The 25,171-nt window shown below is 42.0% G+C and overlaps 1 protein-coding gene across 1 annotated transcript; it reads left to right on the forward strand.

Moving 5' to 3' along the window:
* Nucleotides 1-57: 57 nt before the first annotated feature.
* Nucleotides 58-23,257, forward strand: specc1la (sperm antigen with calponin homology and coiled-coil domains 1-like a). The gene is made up of 16 exons (XM_008417240.2): nucleotides 58-314; nucleotides 8,476-8,629; nucleotides 8,712-8,835; nucleotides 9,382-11,033; nucleotides 11,443-11,650; nucleotides 11,832-11,905; nucleotides 12,435-12,610; nucleotides 13,495-13,658; nucleotides 14,354-14,517; nucleotides 15,652-15,742; nucleotides 17,032-17,121; nucleotides 17,201-17,360; nucleotides 17,572-17,674; nucleotides 20,050-20,166; nucleotides 20,246-20,305; nucleotides 21,058-23,257. Exons 2-16 carry the CDS (start codon nucleotides 8,513-8,515, stop codon nucleotides 21,145-21,147), a joined length of 3,390 nt encoding a protein of 1,129 aa, XP_008415462.1. The 5' UTR covers nucleotides 58-314; nucleotides 8,476-8,512; the 3' UTR covers nucleotides 21,148-23,257.
* The last annotated feature ends 1,914 nt before the right edge of the window (nucleotides 23,258-25,171 follow it).

A 25,171-nucleotide genomic window follows, 5' to 3' on the forward strand; every position in this document is an offset into this window, starting at 1 on the left:
AGTTGGTTGGTTGAACATTTCTTGGTAAGTGGCTCAATTGTTTTAACTATTACAAAAGCACTGTGTCAGATTTCATGATGATGTTTGAGAGTCCGTCCTGTGCRGTGTGATGCTGAGCGGATGAAACCAGGGACCCGGAGGGAGGGAAGGAGGCAGGCAGGCGGAGAGAGGATCCTCCTGAAAGAAAGAAGAGCCGAAGCACCGATGCTGCCTTCACAAGCGGTGGGATCCGTGGACTGTCAGCTCCAGCTGCAAATGGATCTTCGTCGGGCTTTAATCAATTCGTTAAGTTGGAAGAAATAGGAGAACCAAAGGTAGGGTCTTTGTTTTGGTCAGTTTGCTAACAAGAAGGCTGTCTTTTTCACCCAGGCTATGCTAACACTGTTAGCATAATGTTAGCATTAACAACCTAAAGTTCTCCGTAACTCGCTCAAAAAAACAGCCACGTCCCTTCTGTAAAATGCAACAAACGTCACAAAAACACTACATTTCCATGTTCGTATATTTTTGTTTTAAGAAAGAAAGTCGTTCTATCTATTGGTGTGGCTCTTAATTCAGCTGTCAAGGTAGCCAATTTATTTTGAAGCTAACKCTTAAGAACTTCAAAATAAGTGTGCGCCGCTGTCACTTAGCTTCTCCATGTGCATATTTATGCTTTTAGAACTTGAGTGCGGACTGGTAGGTTGAACTCTTTGTTGACCTCTGCTGTGAAAGCAGCTTTAGCTTCAACTTTATTCGAAGTTTGTTGCTTGCTTTGCCTAAAGTCGAACCACGCGTCTTTATGTAAGCTTTCATTTTAGTTAATACTTAGATTGGCTGTAATTATCACATATACAGAATAAGTTTATAAGGGTTTTTTGTCTACGTGTCTTGCTTCGTGCTTTTATTTAGAAAGTATAAAACTAAACAGGAAGTTTAACTCCTGCCTCACAGTAGAGCTATCTAACTAGCTAGTGAGGTTATATCCTTCATCTTAAACAGCTTCTCCTTAAACAGCTTTTCCCTATGAAGAGTGACCCTGTTGCCTTTACACATAACGAATGCATTGGTGAAGAACATGTCTATGCATTTAGGTGATATGCTGTTAGCTTGACGGCTAACTGTTTGCTGTGGTTCTTCTAATGTTTATGTTGCCAATGCAAAGGTTTCACTGGTACCTCAGAAAACTCAACGGTGTCTTATTGGTGGCCTATAGACGCCTACCTGATGTAGAGATGAAACTTATTGCAGAAACCCTCTCCTACTATCCAGTTCCTTTGCAGTGCTTAAAGTATAAATAATTTATACTTTAAATTATTTGCTCTCCACAATACACACTTGGACTACACTTGCAGAAGATAACGTTTAAACACTACTGTATTCATCTCAAGCCATTCTTTGATAAATTTGCAAGATTTTTTTTTTTTTTGGAATGTACTGAAAGATGTGCTTTAAATTCTCCCACCTGAGCTATAGATTTCTGCATCTCCTCCACAATTACCATGGAGCTCTTGGCTGCTTCTCTGAATAATACAATCCTTGTATTATGATTTCACATGATTTCATTAAAGGGTGTCAGGGTTAGAGGGTCTGAATGCAAATACACACTGCACTCTTCAGATTTTATTTGTGAAACATTTTGGTGATCGTGCATCATTTCGAAACATGAAAGTTGTGAAATGTGAATACTTTTCATATTCCCCAGACGTCCTTAAGCTCCAGCCGTAAGGCAGTAAAACACCAGCGGCTGTCTCGTGACTCGAGGCTACGTTGCRAGTAGAAACATGACATTCCAGCCCCTCCTGTTAATAACGGCATGTAAATTCAGTCTTGGACGTCTGCTCTGTCTCAGGCAGACCGGTGCCTTCTTGTCCTTGTGCAGTCGCCCCTGTAGAATTGAAGCTTGAATTATTTAATTTTTTTATTTTTTCGGGGAGGGAGACGCCACCACAGGAAGCTGATGTTATGGCCAGGGCATRCCTCCCGCAGTGAAAGCATGAACACTACTCCCACCTCCTCCTCCTGGGCTGTTTTATTCCCTCTTTTCCCCCAGTCCCATGCTTTTGTTCAGCTGTCTGTAAGAGAACAGTGCTCTCTCTTGTTGCTTTGGAAGTCTTGAACCGGGTCCATCGCATTCATTAATACTTGGATCAGGTACTATTGATCTAAATTAGGTCAAGTGTGTGCGTCCGTGCGTGCGTGCGTGCGTGCGTGTGTTCTTCTGACCACAAACACTGGCCTTTAGATAGCTTACTGGTTACCCACCTTTAGCGCATGCAACTAATCCTACTACGGAAATAAAATCATGTTAGTCGATAGTAGAGATGCACCAATCTGATATTAATATCTGTATCGGTACCAATATTGTCAGAAATTCTAGATCTGGTATTGGTGACTGTGTCCGATTCATAAGAGCAGATCTATTCAGTCGAATTCTATGCTTTGTGCTCTGAGCGACTATGCTTTATTATTTATTTTGACATTATATTTAGAATTTCTAATTGCACTTTCTGAACCATTTGAAAGAATGTTTGTTGCAGTTTATTTCTTATGTTTGACCAAGGTAGTTGACCTGTTTTTTTTTATTATTACTTATTTTTACATTAGCCGTAAAATTGCACAAATTGAAAGTATGAAAATGAATTCGCTCAATGGAATCGCTGCAATTTTGAAAATAAAAGTACGTTTTTTGATTAAAAGTTTTTGCACTACAATTAATTCATTTTTTCAGTCATATCTAAATAGCTGCATAGCACAAAACTACAACTTTTTTCGCATGACATGATCAACAGCCAGATGTTACTACTGGAGAAAACGACAAAGAAGATGACAGGAAGTGGTAGGAGGATGATGGTTTGCTGAACAAATTAAAGTTGTGTTGTTTTTACATGTTTGACCRAGCTTTTGTCTCTATTGGTGAATGTAAGTTTGCTGTACTGGTGCAGTGTTATCAAATTAATTTGTAATTCAGTACATTTATGTTGGTGTTTAAAAAAAATTGCTTAAGTCAGTTCAGCAATGTCTTTCAAACCTCAGATATCAGTATTGGTATCGGAAGTGAAAAAAGTGGATCGGTGCATCCTTAGTTGATAGTTGGGGACCTTTYGACGTTTAAGTAATCACGAATATCAGACTGGTAGATTCCTCAGTACATGCATGTGGTTGTGCATTTACACATACTTGCATAAATAAATATKTTTCCATGCAAAGCTTTGTGTCGATGGCCTAGCCCTGCAGGGTARAGAGAGAGAGAGCRGAGCGTTTTGCAGTGTGGGAAGGGAAACGCCTGCTCACTGCGCCTCATTTATCTGCTCTGTTGGTCCCCAGCGATCGCTCCCACGTCTTTTCAGGCCAAATCAAAAGGGCCGCGCTCCAGCTAACAGCTCTCCATTTCAGACATCTGCCTTGACACACATTCAGCTATTCAGAGAACTGGCTCCTTGTTCAGTGCACATGTCAGTACCTCGCTTTTCTGCCAAACTTGCGAATGAACTTGAAGATAATTGCAGGCGTAGAAGCATAACTGTAAACACAAGTGGAGCAATTAGACGCACAAAGACAGAGGAGGCTGTAAAGAAACAAACATGACAATGATGATGACTGGCTGTGTTGTGAACCAAGAGGCTATGAGGAAAAGCTACTGTAGCAGCTGCATTTTACATTAGATGTGTCCGGCTCACTTTTTCCTACCTTATTTTCTTTTTTGATTTAGARTAAAATAAATGGACGTCATGATTTCCTTTGTTTCTAAGACTTTGTAGATCTATTTTATAAGCTTTCTGTTGTAGTTTTAACCCTTTATTGTGAKGAACGCTTTTTTGGCTTGAATCCCAAGATTGTAAAAGATTACAGCAAACTTGACTCTCAAGTCCTCACTGAAAGCCAGGGCTGCAGTGTTTCAGCTGTTGATCTTTCTAAAGTCTTAAGACTGGAATTTGCCRGCGTTGTAATTGTTTTTCCTGAATATCTCCTCCTGRTCTCACCCAACAAATCCTTCACTTCATTTCTACAAACAGAAATGGAGCCGGCAGTCATTTGTCCATAACGGCCCAAATATAGTAATTGGGGATAAAGACAAGGGATGACCAGTCTCCCAACACGAGGTTCTCTGAAGCATAATATTCTTTCCTGGTATTTTTTGTTAAATCATTCAAGTGAGTGTTGAAATCTTCAGCTATATGTCTAAAAGAGCCCTCCACAAAAGAACAACTCTTATGACTGAATAGTTTTGAGTATTAAAAGCAGGAAGCACCTGGACTTCGGAGACACATCTGAAATCCATCACTGCTTGTGGTTTTTAAGAAAGGTGCTTTTATCTGCTAAAATTATTTCTGAATCTGTTGGGAGAGAAAGTTGGCAAGAAAATGGCAGATTCATTCCTGCATTCAGTAAAAAGGGTTGATTCGCAGAATTGCCACAACATTGGTGGCCTCGCYGGGATAAGTGGGCCASCTTCCTGTCTTTCTGATTTAGTGCTTGTCTCATTTATATTTCTGTCCAAACAAACAATTTTTGTTGAGGGGGAAACAGCAGCACTGACTCACATGTAGATGGTAGCTGAGTTTCCTCCGTTAAATAAATCATTTCAGCTCAGCTTTTCATCTTGAGGGAACGCTGAAACATTTTACGTTGATCTTCTTTGTCTTCTGTTGTGTCCTGGTTTACTTTTGTTCCTTTTGTGACATCAGCAACCGAGAATAACTTTCAGCGTTTCAGTTTTTTTTTTGTTTTTGTTTTTTGTGGGGGTTTTTTTGTTGCACATGTTGAACAGCTCCAGCCAAAATCAGCACCTTGCTCACCGCCAGATAAACTGGGTTTATTGGAGAAATGAAAAGCCCTCCGTCCAGGCGTTTGATTCGAATCATGTGTTGCTAAACTAWAGCACATTTCTAATGAAGCCTAATTGCTCGATTTGCCCAGTTCAAACTGTCATTAGGAGCATTTCAGCTTCTAAAGGTTTCAAAATAATGACATGGATAAATTCCTCACTCCTTGGCTGTCAGATGAAAATCAGTCGGGGGTTTTTTGTTTTTGCCTTCTTAAACTCGCTGCCAGCCTCGCTGCTTTCAGYGTTCCGTTTGATCTGTGGAGGAATCTGGATTTCCTTATTTGGTTCTGCTGATCTTTTAGAAGACACACCAGAGAAATGCTTTACTCCCTCTTTTTCTTTTCTTTGAAACAGCTAGGTTTCAATCTGACTTCTTCCGACATTTTGAACAGTAACTACTTGGAGGTTCCTTTACTCTGTGTGATTGGTAATGCAGCTGACAGTCTGAACTGAATCAACTTGACAAACACACGAGAGCCATCTGGTGGAGGTCTGGGGAAGTCTCCTGCAGCTGTCAGACAACAAATCATCCTCCTATAAAGGCAAACTAATTAAGATAATTCTGCTCGGCCCACAAACATTAAATGATTAGATTTGAATGGAAGCAGTTTATATCACCAGCTTCAGATAATCACTGGAGTGACTGAAATAAAACGCTGCTGGTTTAAGTAAAGTCAGTGATGTTACAATAAGGCCTGTTGTGATGACACGTTCTGCTGGACGATAAATAATAATAAAGTTACAGTGATAAACCATAACGTTATTGTTTTGAGATAATTTCTAAAGTACTATAATTTCAATGATGTAATAATTTTGTGATAAAAAAACTTTAAATTCTAATGAACAATTAACACTGGAGCTTGAAGACATATTAAATATCCAAAATAAACAAACAAAACAATAAAACAAATTAATTTTGAAGTCTCTGTAGACCAGTGTTTCTCAACCTTTTTCGGCCCAGCGCCCCCCTAGCCCTTATCCAGGTCCCTCACCGCCCCCCACCAAAAAATTTGTAGGCTACTTTGCACTGACAATTATTTTATTATTAATGTTACTATCATTATTGTAGATGTTTTGAATCGGCGCACCGATTATGTTTTCCCGGACACTTCAGCGCCCCTTACGCTCCTTCACGTCGCACACATAACGGGGTAAATGTAGCGAGTTTTGCCCTAAACGTATCGGCGTCTGGAGGAGGGGGGTTGGGGGGGAGCGTATGTTTCTACGCTCCTTCGTGGGGTTGTGCCGATTTATGTTTTCGCATCYACCTGAATAATGTGTAGTTGCGCCCCTGCCCATGGCACTTCAACAATATTATTTTACCTTTTATCTGGAAATAATGTCTGTTTATTTTTGCCATACATTCCTCTGTATTAATTATTGCTCGAAAGGTCTTGCCATACCAGTTTATTTCTCCGTATTTACTTTAGTTTCTTAGTTTATTCTTGCATTTTGTTTTTCATTCATTTCCATTTAGTTTCATTTCATTAGTATTATCCTCTCTTGGTTTATTGCTATGTTCACTTTAGTTTCTTTCCTGTTGCTAGATTTATTTTATTGTTTATTGATCATCAGTAATATTCATTCATCACCTGCTGCGCCGCTTAATCGTCATGTTTTTCACATCATGTGTTGATTTTTCACGGTTCAGCGTCGGATTCTCTGTTTTTATGCCTTTTGTCGCTACGTTTTGCCCGCTTCTCACGTTTCAGAGTTTTGCGCAATGTGCGCGTCGTTTTTTTTTTTTTTTTTTTAACTCCCTAAGATGCAGGGCGGTCGGGAAACATATCTTTGGTGAAAAGGCAGACTGACATAAAACTTTTAAAACAACGGAAACAATTACGGCATTCTGATTATTGAAATTTTAAAGTGCTGTGGTACCGTTGTTCCATCAGACCCGGTTCACGTCGGACCACTTACAGCACCGGTGTTAACGCTATCGTTAGCGTTAACACCCGGTTAACGCTATCGTTAACACCCATATGTTAACGATAGCGTTAACACATGGGTGATATCTCTATCGTGGTATCACCCATGGAGGGATTTCTTTATTTAAATGGGTTCATTTTTCAGAGGGATACAAAGTGAAGGTATCGTGATTTTAGTAATTAAGAGCGATTTTCTGTTGTCCTTCCATGGTAGCAGGCAGCTTTCAAACGGAAATAAAACACTTTTTAATATAAATTGCTGCTTTGACATGATCACAGAACTGCCAAAACGTAGCCTACATAAATACCAGACAAAGTGAATCACAGCAGCGTCATCAGCCGGTGTAACGCTGAACTGATGCGGAGCGGAGCTGCGCCATGAAGCTACAAACACTGAATAGAAGAAGAAGAGCTGCCATCGATACAGTTGCAGCCAAGCATGATTTAATGTTACACAATACAGTTTTACCAAGTTGCTCAAAGTCTAAACTGGTATTGTTGTGGATTTAAGGTGTAAAGTTTACCTTCGACCAAACGCCCCCCAAAGGCATCCCAGCACCCCCCTTTTGTAAAAATGTCCGCCAGCGCCCCCCTTTTGTAAAAATGTCCGCCAGCGCCCCCTGCCGGCCTCTGAACGCCCCCTGGGGGGCGGTACCGCCCACGTTGAGAACCGCTACTGTAGACAGAATTGTCCTCCAACAAAGGGGGGCTAGTTGAGATGTTTCTCATCCTGTTTTTGGTAGAAAGAGACGACAGTGAAAAATTTAAAATTATTCAAATGATTTCAAATTTTTGTTTTCGTTCGTTTTAATTTATCATTAATTGATAAGTTAAAACGAACTTATCGATTAATTGCAGCAGGCTTGTCACAACCACAGAGTTCAAGGCCATTGTCAGGATTTTACTTAACAGGCCAAAACAAAGTAAAGAATCATTTCAAGGTGGAAGGAAAGTGGCGATTATAAAACTTTTAAAAGAACAACAATCTGAAAACTACTGATAAACAGCTACCCCACAGCATGATGTTGCCACCACCGTTTCTTAATTGGAAGGATCTACGGCTGCAACAACCAATTATTTTACTCATTGATCTGTTGATCATTCTGACAACGAGCCAGATAAAAAATTGGCATATTCTGGTAATTATTCATTTCAGCATTTTTTGCAATGCATTAAAATATATAATTAAACTACTACAAATCCTCTTTTAGATAGGCAATAAAATGTTTATTTCTTAAACTGCAATAACAAGCGCGTGTGTGTGTGTGTGTGTGTGTGTGTGTGTGTGTGTGTGTGTGTGTGTGTGTGTGTGTGTGTGTGTGTGTGTAATTTCATTTACTGCTTTGAGTGCTTTGTTCTTTCAGCAAATGGCCTTTTTTTCTCTGTGTACTACAGTTATTGATTAATTAGTTGCTAAATTCATTGATGATTATTTCAATAATCTGTTCATCATAATTAATCCAATTAACTGTTTCAATCCTAGACGTGTCAGAGTAAAAGGAGCTGAATACCAATTACACTTTGCACATCTCAATTTCTACTCATTTTTGAAAATATATTCATTTGTACAGGTATAACCACTTTTACCAGTTCCGTATTTCGGGGGAGGAGATCGTAAATAACAGTGGGCGTAGCTGTGGGGGATTTCGTCAGAATTTCTTTCTGATGGAAAACTAGAGCTGCCACTCTCCAGGCAGTCTTTGACTCCAGCTCTCTCCTCCCACTTTCCTTTTGTTTCAGCTTGAGCTGTAAATGTGTCGGCATCAGAGAACTCAGTATGAAGAAGTCGGCCCGGCCAGCGGCGAGTAAGGTCAGCGGGGAACGAGGGAAATCGGAGGCTGCCGGCGCCGGAAAGTCCTCAGCAAAAAGTGTCACTGCTGCACCTCTGAATAAGGTGAAACTTGTCTCCATTTAGCATCATTGTTTTGTATTTTTTTCTTTCTTTGTGTGTGACAGTGTTGGTTTTGTTCTTTCAGGTGAAAAGCAATGATGATCTTTTAGCGGCCATGGCTGGAGGGAATCCCGTCACTAAGACCAAGAAGACTGGCTCCATTGGAAGTAGCTCTACCAACCAAGAAAGCAAGCCAAAAACTACATCAGGTATCCCACAGTCAATACAAGGGCCAGTATAATGAATGCTTCTCAGATTAAAGCTGGTAAAAACGTTGTTAAAGGGTTGGTAGAGGAGCCATGTTGTTATGACTTCCTGAAGGTGGAGTTTCAGAAGGAACTGGAGCTTCTTAAAGAGACAGATACCCAATTCCAAGTCATTAAATTAGGAAGTCAAACTTCTTTCAAATCATGTTTGGTATATATATATAGCATTTTTATAATAACTGAAATAAATGTAGTTGCTTGATTGAGCTATAAAATGTAACAATGTGCCTGGAAAACACATAATACTGCCCCTTCAATAATGTCATCTGATAATTCATTATTACCTAGTCAGGTTTTCAAATTTCCTGTGAATTTGAAAGATTTTTTTTAACCCAGAAACACAACGGACCCCTGAATGACTCCCCTAGCGACCCCATCACTGGGGAAATCCTGGGTAGTCATCGTCAGCAAAAAGTCACAGAAATGCACAATCCTGCCTCTGATTGCCTGTAGTACAAGTTTCACGTCTTTTCCTTTCTATCTTCAAAGGGTCTCTGTCCAAGCGTACAACATCAACGGCTTCCAAGGAACCAAATTCTTCACGAGATCGCCTTCGGACTTCAAGAGGTTCAGCTGCTAAGAAGCAATCGGTGTTGGGCAGCGTGTCGGGGGATGTAGCCTCAGGAAAACGCTCCCGGAGCCAGACGGTGGCCGAATCAGACGGCCGCATGAGCAAGTCCAAATCAGACGGTCAGATCAGCGATAAGGTCGCTCTGGAAGCCAAAGTGAAAGATCTGGTGGGTCTGGCTAACAGCAAAGACGTGGAGATCCTCCACCTTCGCAGCGAGCTGAGGGACATGAGGGCGCAGTTGGGCCTGGGGGGGAAGGAGGCGACACCCCAGGAGCAGGAGGAAGAGGAGGCCGGGGAGAAAGAGAAGCCCCAGGTGTCGGCCATCACTGCCGCTGACGTGGAGTCCACTCTGATCCTCCTGCAAGAGCAAAACCGAACCATCCGAGAGGAGCTGAACCTGCTGAAGAGCGAGAACCGCATGCTGAAGGACCGGCTCAACGCGCTGGGCTTCTCCCTGGAGCAGCGGCTGGACGGAACCGACAAGCTCTTCAGCTATCCGTCCTCCCTGAGCCCAGACTTGTCGGCCAGCGGCGCGCACGGCGACACGGCCAGCGCCGGCGCGCTGACGTCCTCGGTGGAGGGCTCGGCGCCCGGCTCCCTGGAGGACCTGCTGACGGGTCACCAGCACGGCGGCTCAGTAGACAACCTGGACAGTGAGTCCAGCGAGGTCTACCAGGCCGTCACGTCCAGCGACGACGCCCTGGACGCCCCCTCGGGGGCGTCCTCCTCGTCCGAGTCGGAGTGCGCCCCGGGTGCAGYGGTGGCGCGCTCGCGCAGAGGCAGCAGCGGCGACACCAGCGAGGTGTCGGTGGCCTGCCTGACGGAGCGCATCCACCAGATGGAGGAGAACCAGCACAGCACGGCGGAGGAGCTGCAGGCCACGCTGCAGGAGCTGGCCGACCTGCAGCAGATCACCCAGGAGCTGAACGGGGAGAACGAGCGGCTCGGCGAGGAGAAGGTCATCCTTATGGACTCGCTGTGCCAGCAGAGCGACAAGCTGGAGCTGTACGGCAGGCAGATCGAGTACCTGCGCTCGCTGCTGGACGAGCACCACGTCGCCTACACGCTGGAGGAGGACATCAAGAGCGGCCGCTACCTGGAGCTGGAGCAGCGCTATGGCGACCTGGCCGACAACGCCCGCTTCGAGAGGGAGCAGCTGCTGGGCGTGCAGCAGCACCTGTCCAACACGCTCAAGATGGCCGAGCAGGACAATGCCGAGGCGCAGGAGATGATCGGCGCGCTGAAGGAGCGCAACCACCAGATGGAACGCATCGTGGAGTCGGAGCGGCAGGACCGGGCGGCGCTGGAGGCGGCGCTGGACGAGTACAAGGCGGCGGTGAGCAGTGACCAGGCCGAGCTGGGCCGCTGCCGGGCGCAGCTGGAGCAGGAGAGGCAGCGGGTGGTGGAGCTGTACTCGCTGCACACGGCCGGCGACAAGAACGACATCTGCCAGCTGCTGGAGGGCGTGCGGCTGGGGAAGGAGGAGGCGGAGGCCAAGGCGGCCAAGACGCAGGAGGAACTGGAGCRGGCGCACGGCGAGCTCGGCCGGCTGCAGGAGACCTTCAGCAAGGTTAGAGAGCTCGAGGTTAAAGGTCAGGGAACACATATGGGGTCGATCTTATCTGGTTTTATTAGCGCCACAGTGGAGGGGCCAGAAAGCAAATAATCAATTAATCGCATGATGAGTTAAAATGGTAATTTCTCTTCTAATTATTAATAGTTGTTTGAACAGCAGTTCTGTTTTCAGAGACTTTATAATCGGTTATCTATGGATTTGTGTGTGTGTGTGTTTTATTTATAACATAAATACTACTTTCTATTAGTTAATTACATGAAATTCCAATAAAATACTTTAGGGATTGTGATTGTAAAGTGAAAAAATTTTAAAAAAACAAACAAAAAAAATAACAAGAGGTATGAATATCACAATGAAAATGATTTTTAGGTATTTTTGACCAAGGCTTCTGYTCTTCCTGCAGCTGGACAGTGAGTACAGGGGCTTCCAGGACCAGGCGCAGCGGCGGATCGCTGAGCAGGAGGGCGCTCTAGAGAAGCGGCGCGTGGAGCTGCAGGAGAAGGAGACGGAGATCGGCGACATGAAGGAGACCATCTTTGAGCTGGAGGACGAAGTGGAGCAGCACCGAGCCCTGAAGCTCCATGACAACCTCATCATCTCGGACCTGGAGAGTAAGTGGCCTCGCGTCAGACTGTAGGTATCTAGAGAATACTGTGAGAAATGCACACCAGCTTGATTTTATGGACTTTAAAACTTTTTACTGTAAATATGCTCTGAAAACTATTGGACTTGATAGCATTTCTGATGTCCTTGTAGGCTTTAGTAAAAAGTATGTTTTTGTTTTTATTTCAGACTCTGTGAAAAAGCTGCAAGACCAGAAGCATGACATGGAGAGAGAGATCAAGACTCTTCATCGCAGACTCAGGGTAAACACAAAGTTTGATCCTTAAACAGCAAATTATTCCCCGATGGCTTTTTGGGAAAACATTTCCAAGGTTTTTATGCTTCACGAGATGCGAAAGTTTCACATATCAGTTTTACATTGTATTGATTTAACAGCTTGAAATGCTGGCAGAAATACTTCTGCAGTTGTGGACAAACGGAGTTAAATCTCTCAAATAAGAAGCAATAAAATATTTTTCACCTGGTGAACGTATTCATTAGGGCGTTATCAGACTGTTTATATTCAAATACATTAATAATATCAGCTAACTTTAGTGGAAATATTAACTTAATTAAGTAAATGAAGCTTGGTGCCAGTGCTCATAAAAATACATCAAAAAAAGTCAGTTTTGATTCAATGATAACACTCTGGAGCTTTGAACTGTGATCTCATCTGCTTTGTTCAGCGTTGACACAGAAAGACGTGAAGAGAATTCATCTGAGCTCCATGAATCGTGTAAATATTGACTCCGGCGCTCGGCTCCTTTATCCTGTCGTGTGTGTTGCGTGCAGGAGGAGTCGATGGAGTGGCGCCAGTTCCAGGCCGATCTGCAGACAGCCGTGGTCATCGCTAATGACATCAAGTCCGAGGCGCAGGAGGAGATAGGAGACCTGCGGCGCCGCCTGCAGGAGGCGCAGGAGAAGAACGAGAAGCTGAGCAAGGAGCTGGACGAGGTCAAGAGCCGCAAGTAAGTCCAACGGGCTGACAAGCTCAGCACCTAAAACTCCTCACAGTGATCCATCAAGTAGTGGCGCTCACAGAAAAGGGGTCAGGGGGGGCCAGAGCCTCTTCTTGAAAAATGTTGGCCACCCGCTGACCCCCATGTTCAAGTCATAGAGAGGCAAATAGTGATTTTCTTTGATTAGGACTTAAAAGGAAAATAAAATAAAATAAGTAAATTAAAAATAAACATTAGGATTAGGGTCACTAAAAAAAATACATTCTGACTTTAATCTCTGTTAAATTATCTGTTTAATTTAAATTAATTAGCTTAATTCATTTCAGTGCTGTTTTTCTGTATCAGATTGTTTCTCTGATTTATTAAAATTTTTTTTGCCTGATGATGTTTTTGCATATCTAGTCTTAAAACTCAAATCTACCAAATAAATCTGAGGCAGGCTTTCAAGTGTGGATTAAGTGCAGGTTTACAAATCCTATAACACAGAAAAATTCAAATTAATAAATGAAATGCTCTTGCAACTCGTATTAATTAAAATTCTTCAACATTCACATGTGATAATTTGCACATGCTTACCACATAAATGACATATACCTAATAATCATTGGTTATCTATTTGGGTTTTGACCCATAGATGGACACAGAATTAGAAAACAGTCAGATTTAAAAAAAAAATACATTTTTATGTTGTTGATTATCTTCCATAATCATTTTTATGTAAAATTTTTACCGGCCCAGTCTGGCCATCACTATGAAATCTTTCTAGGAGTGGCCATTGTAATCATATCTGTCTGACTGCTTTGTCACATTCACTTCTGTTTTTCAAAGTGCTTGTGTGTGTGTGTGTGTGTGTGTGTGTGTGTGCATTGAGCTGAGCCCTGTTGGTTTTCCAGGCAAGAGGAGGAGAGAGGCCGAGTGTACAACTACATGAATGCGGTGGAGCGGGACCTGGCGGCCCTCAGACAGGGGATGGGTCTGAGTCGGAGGTCGTCCACCTCCTCAGAGCCGTCGCCCACCGTGAAGACGCTCATCAAGAGCTTCGACAGCGCCTCACAAGGTACCGCGGCTACTGAACCTGCTCCGTTTTCCTCATTTAGTCCGACCGACACAATCATCTAACGTTGCCATTGCAACTCACAACAATGCCACTATATGTCTCAAGATTCAAAACCCCTATACAAAGAACAGAACATTCAGTCGGTTTTATGTTATAGACTTGATGTTTATTTTACGATTGTTAAAAAGTGGTCGCTGTGGTAGATTAGCTACTGCAGCTTTTGGCTAATCTAACACTGCAGTGGTGGATTAGTTTTTCTACTGATGATTTGTCAGAGTTGGCGTAGAGTTTTCTTTATTTTTTAACCGAGCCGAGACACACAGAGTTCCACATCACATCTACATACAACGGTTATGAAAGTCAGACCACTTTCCTCTGCATCACTATTTTTTTTTTTATGATTAAAACTTTTTCCTGACCTTGTTATCTTGTTCTTTTAGTGTTGACAATTAGTAGCAAAGCTCTGCGTCCCTTTTTCTTTTATATATTTGGCGTACATTTAAGATTTAGCGTGTTGTATTGACAACTAAACCTAACGGTAGTCATCTCCCTTCTGGAGACATTTTGCTGCCAAAGAGAGGTGGGGTGGAATCTTATGTCATGTCTATAAGTTATTTTGATCTTTTTCTTCTTTCATAGATTTTTCTTTTTTTTTTCTTTTTTTTTTTTTTGCCATCCTCTATGTGTTTTTGTAGGCCCGCCCTCTAACGGCGCCGCCGTCGCTCCGACTGCCTCCGCTCTGACTGCCTCCGGTCTGACTGCCTCCGCTCCGACTGCTTCCGCTCCCCCGTTACCTCGGACCCCCCTCAGCCCCAGCCCCATGAAGACGCCTCCAGCTGCTGCTGTTTCACCCATGCAGGTGCTGAAAACAAAGATGGGATTACTATAGTGTTGACATTACAACAGCTTCTTTACGGCTTCACAAATATACCGACTGGTCCTTTATTTCAATTATATAGTTATTAGTTACTGAATATATAAACTCTATCTCTGCAAACAATTTGTAAATCATGTTTGGTGTTTGGTTATATAATGAAAAATTATATTAAATAATAATAAAAATGATAAATATTTCATTCAAAATTAAGTAAATAAATATGGTTGATAATTAATAAATACTCCAAATAAATAAATAAATTTGTCCTATTTGGGAAAAGTTTATTTTATCAATTATTTATGGCATTTTATTTTCCAACACTTTGTTATTTTTATTATTTCATAGACTTATTTGTATTTATTTAAGAAACGTCATTATTTATTAACGTTTTTATTTCAGGGTCTTATTTCATTTTCTCATATTCAGACTCTGTGGGAGTGGTCTGATTAAAAAAAAAATCCTAAAGTTTGAAATTATGATTTTTCATATTTGCATGAGTGAAATTTTTTTACATACAAACTCAAATATACATAAAGATAAGTGGATAAATGTGACTTTGCAAGATTCACTTGAACAGCACAGCTTTTTTTGTAGCTTTCAGTGATCTTTACTGTTATGGCAACAGATCCAATATCTGTGTCATTTCTTAGACACTGGAAGTAAAGGACTCTTGCAAACCGTGAATTTAACAAAAAAGTTCTTCATCTGTAAAAAAAAATGCAAATACAAAAATGACGTTAAATCAGTTTTACAATTCATTTTTCCCAAAAAATACACAGTTTACAGTCAAAAACTGTATTGCACCATGTATAGGTAATCCGTCTGTGTCTAATCAATCCGTCAATAGTTTTTCTAATACAATATACGGTCCGACAGGAAGTAAGCCTTTCAAAATAAAACAAAATTTCACAATAAAAATGGCCTGAACAAATATGAATCTTCTTAACTAAATATGATGAAATAAAAAACAAACCATCATACAAATAAGTTAAATATTTCCTATTCATGGCTCTAACATTTACTTCATTCTGGATGGATATCTGATCTTTGTAATCGGTCCACTTCTATTCTTGGCAACCCTGTAAATCTACTAAAGTGCATGTGTTGCTGTTTCAGAGACACTCCATTGCTGGGTCCATAGCGGCGACCAAACCACTCTCATCGTTGACTGACAAGAGACCCAGCTACACAGACATGACCATACCAGGTAAAAACGCTCTCCATCCTGTAGTCATTTTTATGTAAAATTCTTCTCCACACCAACACCTTCAGAGACTCTGCAGTAGTTAATTTATTTTATGTAATATTCAAATGTTTTTGAGACTCTAAATTTTGGATTTTTAACCATCTGTGACCCATAATTATGGAAAGGACATGAAATGAATTACTGAAATACAAGTTTCACTTTCAAAACGAGCGGCAAAAATTGTTCAACTTTTTCACAATTTAAGTTTTTTTTGTTGCAGCAAGAAACATTTTTTAAACTTTTAGGATACAGCAAAAAAATATTTAAGTTTTTCAATACAGCAAAAAAAAAAAAGACTTCTCAAGTTTTTTTTTGCACTTGTGAAGTGGAAGAAAAACAATGCATCATTTTCTAAACATTTATCCAATAAAAAGCTGAAGAGTTTAGCATGCATTAAATTAGCTTCCTAAAATAATGGCCTGTGTCTTCTTTTTTTTTCTTTTTTTTTTTTGCCAAAAGATAATTTAGACCCAAAAAAAATCACTTTTAGCAAAAAATGACTTGGGTCATTATTTTAGAAAAGTGACAAAATAAAACGCAGCAGCTAGAATAGTTATAATCTAATTGTGTTTATATGCTTGAATGACTTAATCAAAGTCTATGGTACGACTACAAATGGCAGTCCATGCTCACTATTCACTCGATGTGAACGAGACAAAGCCATGAACGAGACCTGAATAAGTGTTTAGCTGTTAAGCTGATAGTGTGAAAAAATGTGACGAGTGTGAATACCTTTGCAAGGCGCTGCAGGTGCAAATGTGAAAAAGCACTAAATACTGTGATGTCAAGTAGCGTCACGTCGTATGTCGTCATGGAAACAAGTCTGAATAGCTTGATCCCTCTTGTCTAAGATACAAACGGGATCGCTTTTCTCCCGAGGCTTCAGTCGGGATTTGTAAGGATTAGGGCGGACGATGAGAGGGGACGACTCCGTCCACTCTGTCCCCTCCGTCCACTCTGTCCCCTTCGTCCACTCTGTCTACTCTTAACTGCAGCGAGCTCAAGTGTTTTCTGCGAACGTGCAATCTTGGCCATAGTTTCCAATGTTTGTTTACTCTTTCAGTGATTTATTGTTTTCTTGGTGAGGGAGGCGGCCTCGTGCGTCGGTATTCCCTGAACTCACAGGGACTGGAATGTGGCTCTTAGCTGACCCCCCTCCATCCTCCCCATGTCCCCGGTTACATCCACTTTTTGGGAGGAAGTTCGTCATGCTGTCGCTCAGCGGTGTCGATGTTGTCATGTCCCCACAGCTGAGCACCTCCTCAGGGGAGCCCCGACCAGCCGACCGCCTCCCGTCCTGCAGAGGGTCTCCAACATCGACTCCACCAAGGCCATCTCAGGTTGGAGACGTTGGTCAGAGTTGATGTGCCATTTCAGAGCAGATCCGTTTGAATCCAAGCTGTAATCTGTGTCCCGTAGTGTCGCGGAGGAGCAGTGAGGAGATGAAGAGGGACATGTCGGCGTCGGATGGAGCCTCCTCCACCTCCCTCATGGCCATGAGCTCTGCTTCCTCCCCCCTCTCCCTCTCCTCCTCGTCCCCCACCGCCTCCGTCACGCCCACCACCCGCAGCCGCCTGAGGTACCGTCACATTTTGTGCTAAACGAGAAGGTTGTAGGAAGTTCCTGTATCTGTCCTGTCTCAGACGTTCCTCGACTGCGTGACATCACCTGATAAGTGCAGAAGCATTGTACCCAAATCACAAAAAACGAAGGAAAGCTGAAGACGTTTGCCCTTTTTGACCTTGAAATCATTTCCCTGCTTATGAGTCTCTTGTCTGTTTCTCTAACAGAGAGGAGAGAAAGGACCCGCTGTCGGCACTGGCCAGGGAGTATGGAGGCTCCAAGAGAAACGCTTTGCTCAAGTGGTGCCAAAAAAAGACCGAAGGTTATCAGGTATGAGAACCATCCTGATCTAAACGGAGGGTGCATTCACACCATCCCTGTTTGTTCCRCTTCAATCAAACTCCAGTTTGTCTACCTTTAAAGTCTGGTTCGTTTGGGGAGGTGTGAACGCGTAGTCGAACTCTGATGCGGATCAAAAAAGTGAACTCTGCCTAAAAACCTTGGTCTCAGTTCGGTTGAAGTGAACTTTGGCGCAGTACCAACGTATATGTGAACGCCAAGCGGACCGTGCGGAGACCGAGTCAAAACCAGGACGTGGACTACGGCACAGGGAATTCTGGGTAAATTCAACCAAAACAAACGTGTATTTCTTGCTCTGGGCGGAGAGCTGGCTCATAGCCTTTAACCAACAACAACAGACAAATCCTACAACCGCTGAAATGTGACGCTTCTCCATTTTTGTTCACATTTTGTGAAGGAGGAAGTTGCGCTCAGTGTCTTCTTCAGAGGTTTTCATGTCATTTCCTTCAGTAGTTTTTGCTGCAGCGCCACCACAGGCAAGGAGGGGAACAGTATTTCCAAAGGTCCTTGGTCTTTTGACGCAGTGCAATGTTAAAGAGAATCAGACCAACTGATAATGGAACAAATGTCCCCAATCGAACCAATTCTACCAAACTGTCAGGAGTGAAAACACCATAAAACAGCATTAAATAAATAAGTTCAGATGGTTTGGGGAAACTCACAAACAGCACAACTGAACTCAAACCCCACAGGTTGTTAAATAGTCTGCTTACAAGGAGAATGTTGGAGAAAACTGTCAGGTTTCTCCAGAGAAAGCTGCTTGAAGCCAAACACAAGTCAAGTTATTGCACCTTCGGTAGCTAAATTCTTATTCCTGCCCAAAAAGCCACCAGTGACGACTCTTTCTTTTTGTGTGTATCTGCTGTCAGCCAAAAAATTAAAAGATTATTAACAAAAAGAAGAGATCAAGTAAAATAAGATATGCAGTGCTTTTCTCTTGCATCTGTGGCAGACTCTTATCATCTTTCCATTACGTCACTTCCCCACGTCACTGGTTTTATAGTTTCTAAATCTGGATCTTTGTTAACTTGAACTTTTATCAACATCTATGTATGCAAAAGCTGTGGCAATCGACACATCGCTGAAAGTTGACACTCTTCTTTCATCTTGACAGTTTGGCGGCGTTTTGAGGAGAAAAAAAAAAACCTGGAACTTAATTCTAGATGTGAAAAGTTGTTTGTTGTACTTCTGGCAGCTGTAATGGCAGTAAAACGTGTTGTTGATTCAGAGGTCTGAATCTAAATGCATGTTGCGCTTTTTAAGTTTTTCTTCATCCACTCCACGGTTTTTTGTTTGTCTCTCACAAACAAAATCCCAGTAAAATTAGAGATGTAAGTTATCGATTGATGAGTTCACCTAAAGTTGCTTGAATTGATTGGAGGCCATTTTCATGAAAATCAGAGTTTTCTCTTGTATGAAGAGGACCCATAGACTTTGCATAACATAAGATTACATTTTTCATAATATACTGAATTTAAAAAAACTAATTCAATTTTAACATTAACATTATTTTGTGTCAGCTGTATTAAATACTGACTGAATTAACAGTTTCTCCTTCCCGTTCTGGTATGGACCCGCCATCTTTGTTTCTACATCAGCTGACTCAGCTTAAGGATGACCAGGGGCGCCCTCTGCTGGATGGTGGCCACACTGCAACAATAAAAACAGGTCTAAACGGACCATAGTTAATCGATTGGAACTAATTTCAATCTAATAAACCATTAATCGACAATTAATTGTAAGTCGATTAATTGTTTGCGCCTCTACCTAAAATAGATCGACATTTCTTGGTAGTAATTTGATAAAAAAGTGAAAAGGTGATTATTGTGTTTCCAAGATATTTTTGTTTGTTGGTATAGATGGAGAACTGGCAGCAGGTTTGCCTCAGTAGTAAACAGGTTTGATTATGTGACTCAGAAAATGCCTGGGAAGTTGTCACAAGAGTAGTTTTCTTCCACATTGAAGGGACACAGGTCACGGTTACCATGGCTTCCTGCGTCCTCTCCAGGAAGTGTGCAACATTAAGCACATCCTGCAAGTAACAAACTGACAAAACACCAATGAGCCAGAGGGTGATGGGTTGTGATGTCGAGGAGATTGAAGCGTGCGGTCACGCCGAACGTCAGCGAATGTTTGCTGGAGGATTTTATTTTTCCGTTTTTTTTTTTGTTTGTTTTTTTTTTTAAGGTCGAGACGATGATCGTTGGCGGATGAATTCTGCCTTTGCCGTTCAGATCGAGTTGCTGTTTTCTGTCAATAAATCCTGAACGTTTCCAGTTATGAGAATAACGTGTCCAGAATAACGCTGAAAGCGGCACTGTTTAACTGCCGCGCCTTTTTCCCAGAACATCGACATCACCAACTTCAGCAGCAGTTGGAATGACGGCCTGGCCTTCTGCGCCTTGCTACACACCTACCTGCCCGCACACATCCCATACCAGGAGCTCAGCAGCCAGGACAAGGCAAGCAGCGCTCCCTGTACACGGCTTCATTTCTACACTTGTACTTGTGACCTAAAGATGTCTCCCTTTCTCTCCTCAGAGGAGAAACTTCACGTTAGCTTTCCAGGCTGCAGAGAGCGTCGGCATCAAATGCACATTGGTAAGCTCTGCAGACGAACTGTTACTGCAAATCCACCCATAGCTTTTTTTTGTTTTTTAGTGTGGTGTATTTTTCCCAGGGACAGTGTGTAATCTTTATAAAAAGAAGAGATGCCTTTATATGTTTCTGATATCAATCCGACAGAGAAAAAAGCTGCTGAATTGACTTGAAACATTTCTTTTTTTTAAACAGAACTTATTCTGCGATTATAATCAGAATTCAAAGGAAAACAAAATCAGAACTCTGAGATTTTTTTTTTTTTTTTTAGTGGCCCTAATCCTCTTCCGCTTTTAAAATGATTGACCTCATTTCTCCACCTCTGTCTTTTGGATGTTCAAGTTGAGCATCGGACCCCAAAGTTAGATTTGAAACAATTTCTCAACTATAAACATTGTTGTAAGTTGATGAAAATGGTTTCTGCTTTGCATTCTGCTGCAACAAAGTGCAAGAAGTCCTCTAGAGATATGGATCTACCCACAGTTTTCAGTTAGCAGATCCTTCTCTAACAAGTGGAGAGAAAGCTTTACCTAGAGATAAAGAAATCCTCGTCCAGACGCTGCTGTTGCACGGAAACAGGTGCAACAGAAAACTTAGTTGCCTGGTAACCTCGCCTGCAGGGCGGATATGGTTTTAACCACTAAATGCAACAAAAACAAACCCCAAACTAATCTCTAGTCTTGATCTGTCGCCTTTAAGGGCCACGCTTTCCGTCCACCTACGTCTTTTTCAAAGCGCCTCCTTGTCTGTTGCAGGACATCAATGACATGGTCCACACGGAGCGGCCCGACTGGCAGAGCGTCATGACATACGTCACCGCCATCTACAAGTACTTCGAGACCTGACTCCCGACCGCAGCGCGTCGCCCGCCTAACAATTGCAGCAGCACAATCACAGCCGCGGCGATGCGCCCGGCGACCACTCCGTCTGCATCTGTTACACCTCACCGGCCCAATCCCGCCGCACGCTATTAGCTATTAGCTGAGCTTAGAGCTCAAGCAGCTGGGGCCCGATCACACGTTTACCGTTACACTAGTAAGCCATGAGAAGTGACCGGTCGAAGCCGGATCTGAGCAGAATCCGCTCGATCTGCTGGGACAAGTCCAGACGATCCGTGGATCGGGAGCCGCAAAAGAAAAATGTCAGTGCCTTCTGTTTCGGCTTCTGTTGTTTTTGTTTCAGCGATGTTTATGAGGAAGTTTTTCCAACCTAAATTCACTCGGAAATTCTCAACATTTCTTTCGTTTGGTCGGAACATTAAGCAGAGAGTTTACGTTTCATGTGTGTTTTTTTTTTGTTTTGTTTTTTTTTACACCATCCCGCAGCAGGGCTGGTTGGTTGCCTAATTTAAAAAAAATATTCCTTTTGGAAACACTTTGGACTTGTTTTGCACCAAGTCTTCCAGACATGACAGTTCGATGCAGACGCCTTTGTTTCAGTGGACAAAGTGCCTGTGAGTTTAATGCAGGAAAACCAGGAAATGAGCTCTGTGTCGCTTTGTGAAGTTGCCAAATAAGTATCATAGACTTGTAATTGTTTTTGTTTTCGCCTATTTTAACCAGGATAAAGTGACGTTAGGTTCTCCAGCTCCATCACCCAGTTTAAACCACACTAACTCTGTCTTTATAGATCTGTGAAAGTTGATTCATATTCATTTAAAGTTGCATAAATATCCTGACTTCTGTGTAAAATGTCTGTGTTGCGGTTCCACTCTTCTCACTCGGCACACGGCGTCGTTTCTTCAGAACCAAAGCGTGAGCAGAGTGCCGTCCTCAGCAGAATGCCTTCTGTGGAAAAATCAGGCCTCGAGTTTGAGGGAAAAGTCTTTGAGTCGTTTGGATTGATGCACGTTTTTCTTTCCTAATAGTTGGAAGGGATTATCTGCGTTTTGTTTGTGTGTTTTTAATGCGAGGTTCGGCGCCAGGCTTGGCGTAAACGCCCGACTCGAGCCAAAGGAAATTAAAAAATCTGCATACCAGCGCCTCTAATGATTAATAACATGTTTTGTTTTGTAGTCTGAGAAATCCCAGCTTGTTCTAGATGGAGAGGGATGGACAGTTTTTCTTGATGTGAGGCTCTGAMTTCGTAAAGTCAGCGAKGGAGGTGCAGTTTTGCAGATGGTTGTGTGTTTCTCTTTGGCAGAGTCGTGTTGTAGCTGCAGAGGTCGTGTAAGTTATCAACTGGCCGTAACCTCACACTGCAGACTGATCTAATCCCGGATAGCGATTAAACCGCCCAAATGTCAAATTCTTCTCTGAACAAGATGTTTCTTGTGCTTCTAAATGAAACAAAGTGTCTGTATAATCCATTCTGATTTTTTTTCTTCTTCGTTTTTTTAATGTTTGTGTCTTTTCTTAGCATAACTAATCCACACTCGTGATGCTGCGTAAATGCCGTTTATTCACTCGAAATCCAGCCTGCAGCCGTTTTGTCAGGCCGTCTGACTGCTGTGTGCTGCCTGTGCCTCACATGCAGTTATTCTTTTATTTATTTGCAGCGTTTTCATGAAGTCATTACTTGAGTGTCTTACCTATCTATGAAGTTATTGCACACACAGCAAGTAGCTGCACTGAGATAAGCTTTTTTCTTTTTTTTTTTTTTTTTTTTTTTTGTATGCCACACTAACGTTCTTGCCTTAAGAGTTTAGCCGAGGCCTGCGCTACTGACAGTCGGACACCAGATTTTGAAGGACGTTCCTGAAACCTGCTGGGCCTCGACTTTCGCCTTATTAAGAAACTGACGTTTGTTGTGTTGAGGTTGAAATCTGTGACTGAGTATTAAGGCCTGCGTAAATAGAAAAAGATAAAAGATGTGTACATTTCCGCCATAAAAGTTCTTACATTTTCTAGGGAAAAAAAAACAAAAAACAAGGACATTTCTGAGATGCACAAGTCAAAAGTTTGCTAGGAAAAACTCTGAAATTTTTAGATTAATCTCAGAAAATTTCTAGAAAAAGCAAGGAAATGTCTGAAGATTTTGCTATGAAAAAAACAAGAAAATGTTTAGATTAATCACTGAAATTTTCTAGAAAATCTGCTTGAAAAGTTGAAAGACGAGGATTTTTTTTGGGATTAATTTCAGAAATTTTCTTTTTTTAAAAAAACAACAAAAAAAACAAAGATTTGTTTGAAAAGTTGAAAGTTTGCTAGAAAAAATATTTTTTTCTGATTATTATTCTAGAAAAACTTAGAAATTTCATAGTTTGAAAAGTCAAACTTGCCTGAAAACTTTCTACAAACTCAGAAATGTCCACGGTTTCTTTCTAGAAATTTTCTGAGATCAATCTCAAAATTAGGGATTTTTGGTAGAAAAAAGAGAAGAGGTCACTTCTATCTACAACATCTCTAATACGCCATCATAAAAACAACTCATCTGTCTCCCTGATATTAAAAAAAGGGTGACTACATGGTTTCAGTCCGACTTCGCCAGCGGTATCAATAGCAACAAGGAAAAGCACTATTTTTGCCTGTCGGATGTGGAGGCTGCGGCGCTTGCCAGGTCTCATCGCAGCGGAGCGTACATCTGCTTTAGACATTCAGAGATTTAAAGATAGCACAAGAGCCTTCAACAATGGCTGCTTCTGCTCCACGTACAAGATGGAGTGAGTTATTTACTGGCGTTGGAAGGAATTGGCTTTTTTTCATGAGTGAGGAGGAGTGGGGGGAGTCGGGTTGAAGTGTGTGTGTGTGTGTGTGTGTGTGTGTGTGTGTGTGTGTGTGTGTGTGTGTGTGTGTGTGTGTGTGTGTGTGTGTGTGTGTGTGTGTGTGTGTGTGTGTGTGTGTGTGTGTGTGTGTGTGTGTGTGAGACAACGTGGTGCTGATTATCAGTCTAAACTCTAAAGTTTATTGCAACGTATTTTAATTCCACCACCGGTGTTTTACTGCTCCTGACAGGAATCTGTGAGATTTGAAGCCTCCTTGAAGCAGAATGTGTCTGATCACGCTTTATTGGTGCTGGGACTCCTTTTTTTTTTTAACGAGGTCCAGCATGTGCCGACGTGGGGTGATTGATGAACTCTGAGGCCCAGGCCTGCTGAGGAGGGAGCAGACAGCTGGCAAAAGCGAGGAAGCACATTCCAGCTCCCCGCGACGCAGCAGCCGTCCGTGATGGGCGTGTCGCACGGCTCGGGGAACTTTAATGATTCCCTTTACGGCGTATTGTTCTGAACAGGGAGGTGGATCCTGACAGGTCGTCACACTACAGTTGTGTTAGTTTACTTGAAGAATCCATTTGAGATTTCCACTGAACCTGCTCTAGTTTTGCCTCCTTTGTTTCCCACGTTGCCTTCTGTTGATTTGTTTTTTTCTTTCCGGTCATGTACATGTATTACTGAACATTACATTTGTGAAAGTTAAAGCTGAAAGAATCAGAGCTGAGTGTTTGTGCGAGTGTAAAAGCCACTAAGCTACAGTATTAAGGGCACACTTTGAGTCTGTAAGAAAATGTTCTGTTGTTGTTTTATGTTGCTTTTTCTCCTGTAGTTATAAAAGAACGTTGAAAAGTACTTTTTTGCCATCTTTATTCTGTTTTATTTGTTGCCAACGTGGGATGGGTCAGAGTGTCCTGGATTTGGAAAGAGCTGTGGCCCCAGGGCCCCAAACATTTAGCATGTTTTACTATGTAATGTATATAAAAGTCATAGAACATGGTAACACACTTCCCAAAGTCATACGAGGTGTGTTGTTTTAATATTGTTACATTTTTATTTATGTATACAATACTCTGACATCGTCACTTTTTTATAATAACGGCACAAGTGTTTTGTTTTTTGCCAAATGGTTTTTTTTTTATTTCCCTTTATTTTTTTCCTTTTTCTTTTTCTTTTTTGCCCAAATCATCTTCTGGCAATAAAAAGGAGGTGTCCTTTAT

Source organism: Poecilia reticulata, linkage group LG9 (assembly GCF_000633615.1).
Source record: "Poecilia reticulata strain Guanapo linkage group LG9, Guppy_female_1.0+MT, whole genome shotgun sequence".
Lineage (NCBI taxonomy): Eukaryota > Metazoa > Chordata > Actinopteri > Cyprinodontiformes > Poeciliidae > Poecilia > Poecilia reticulata.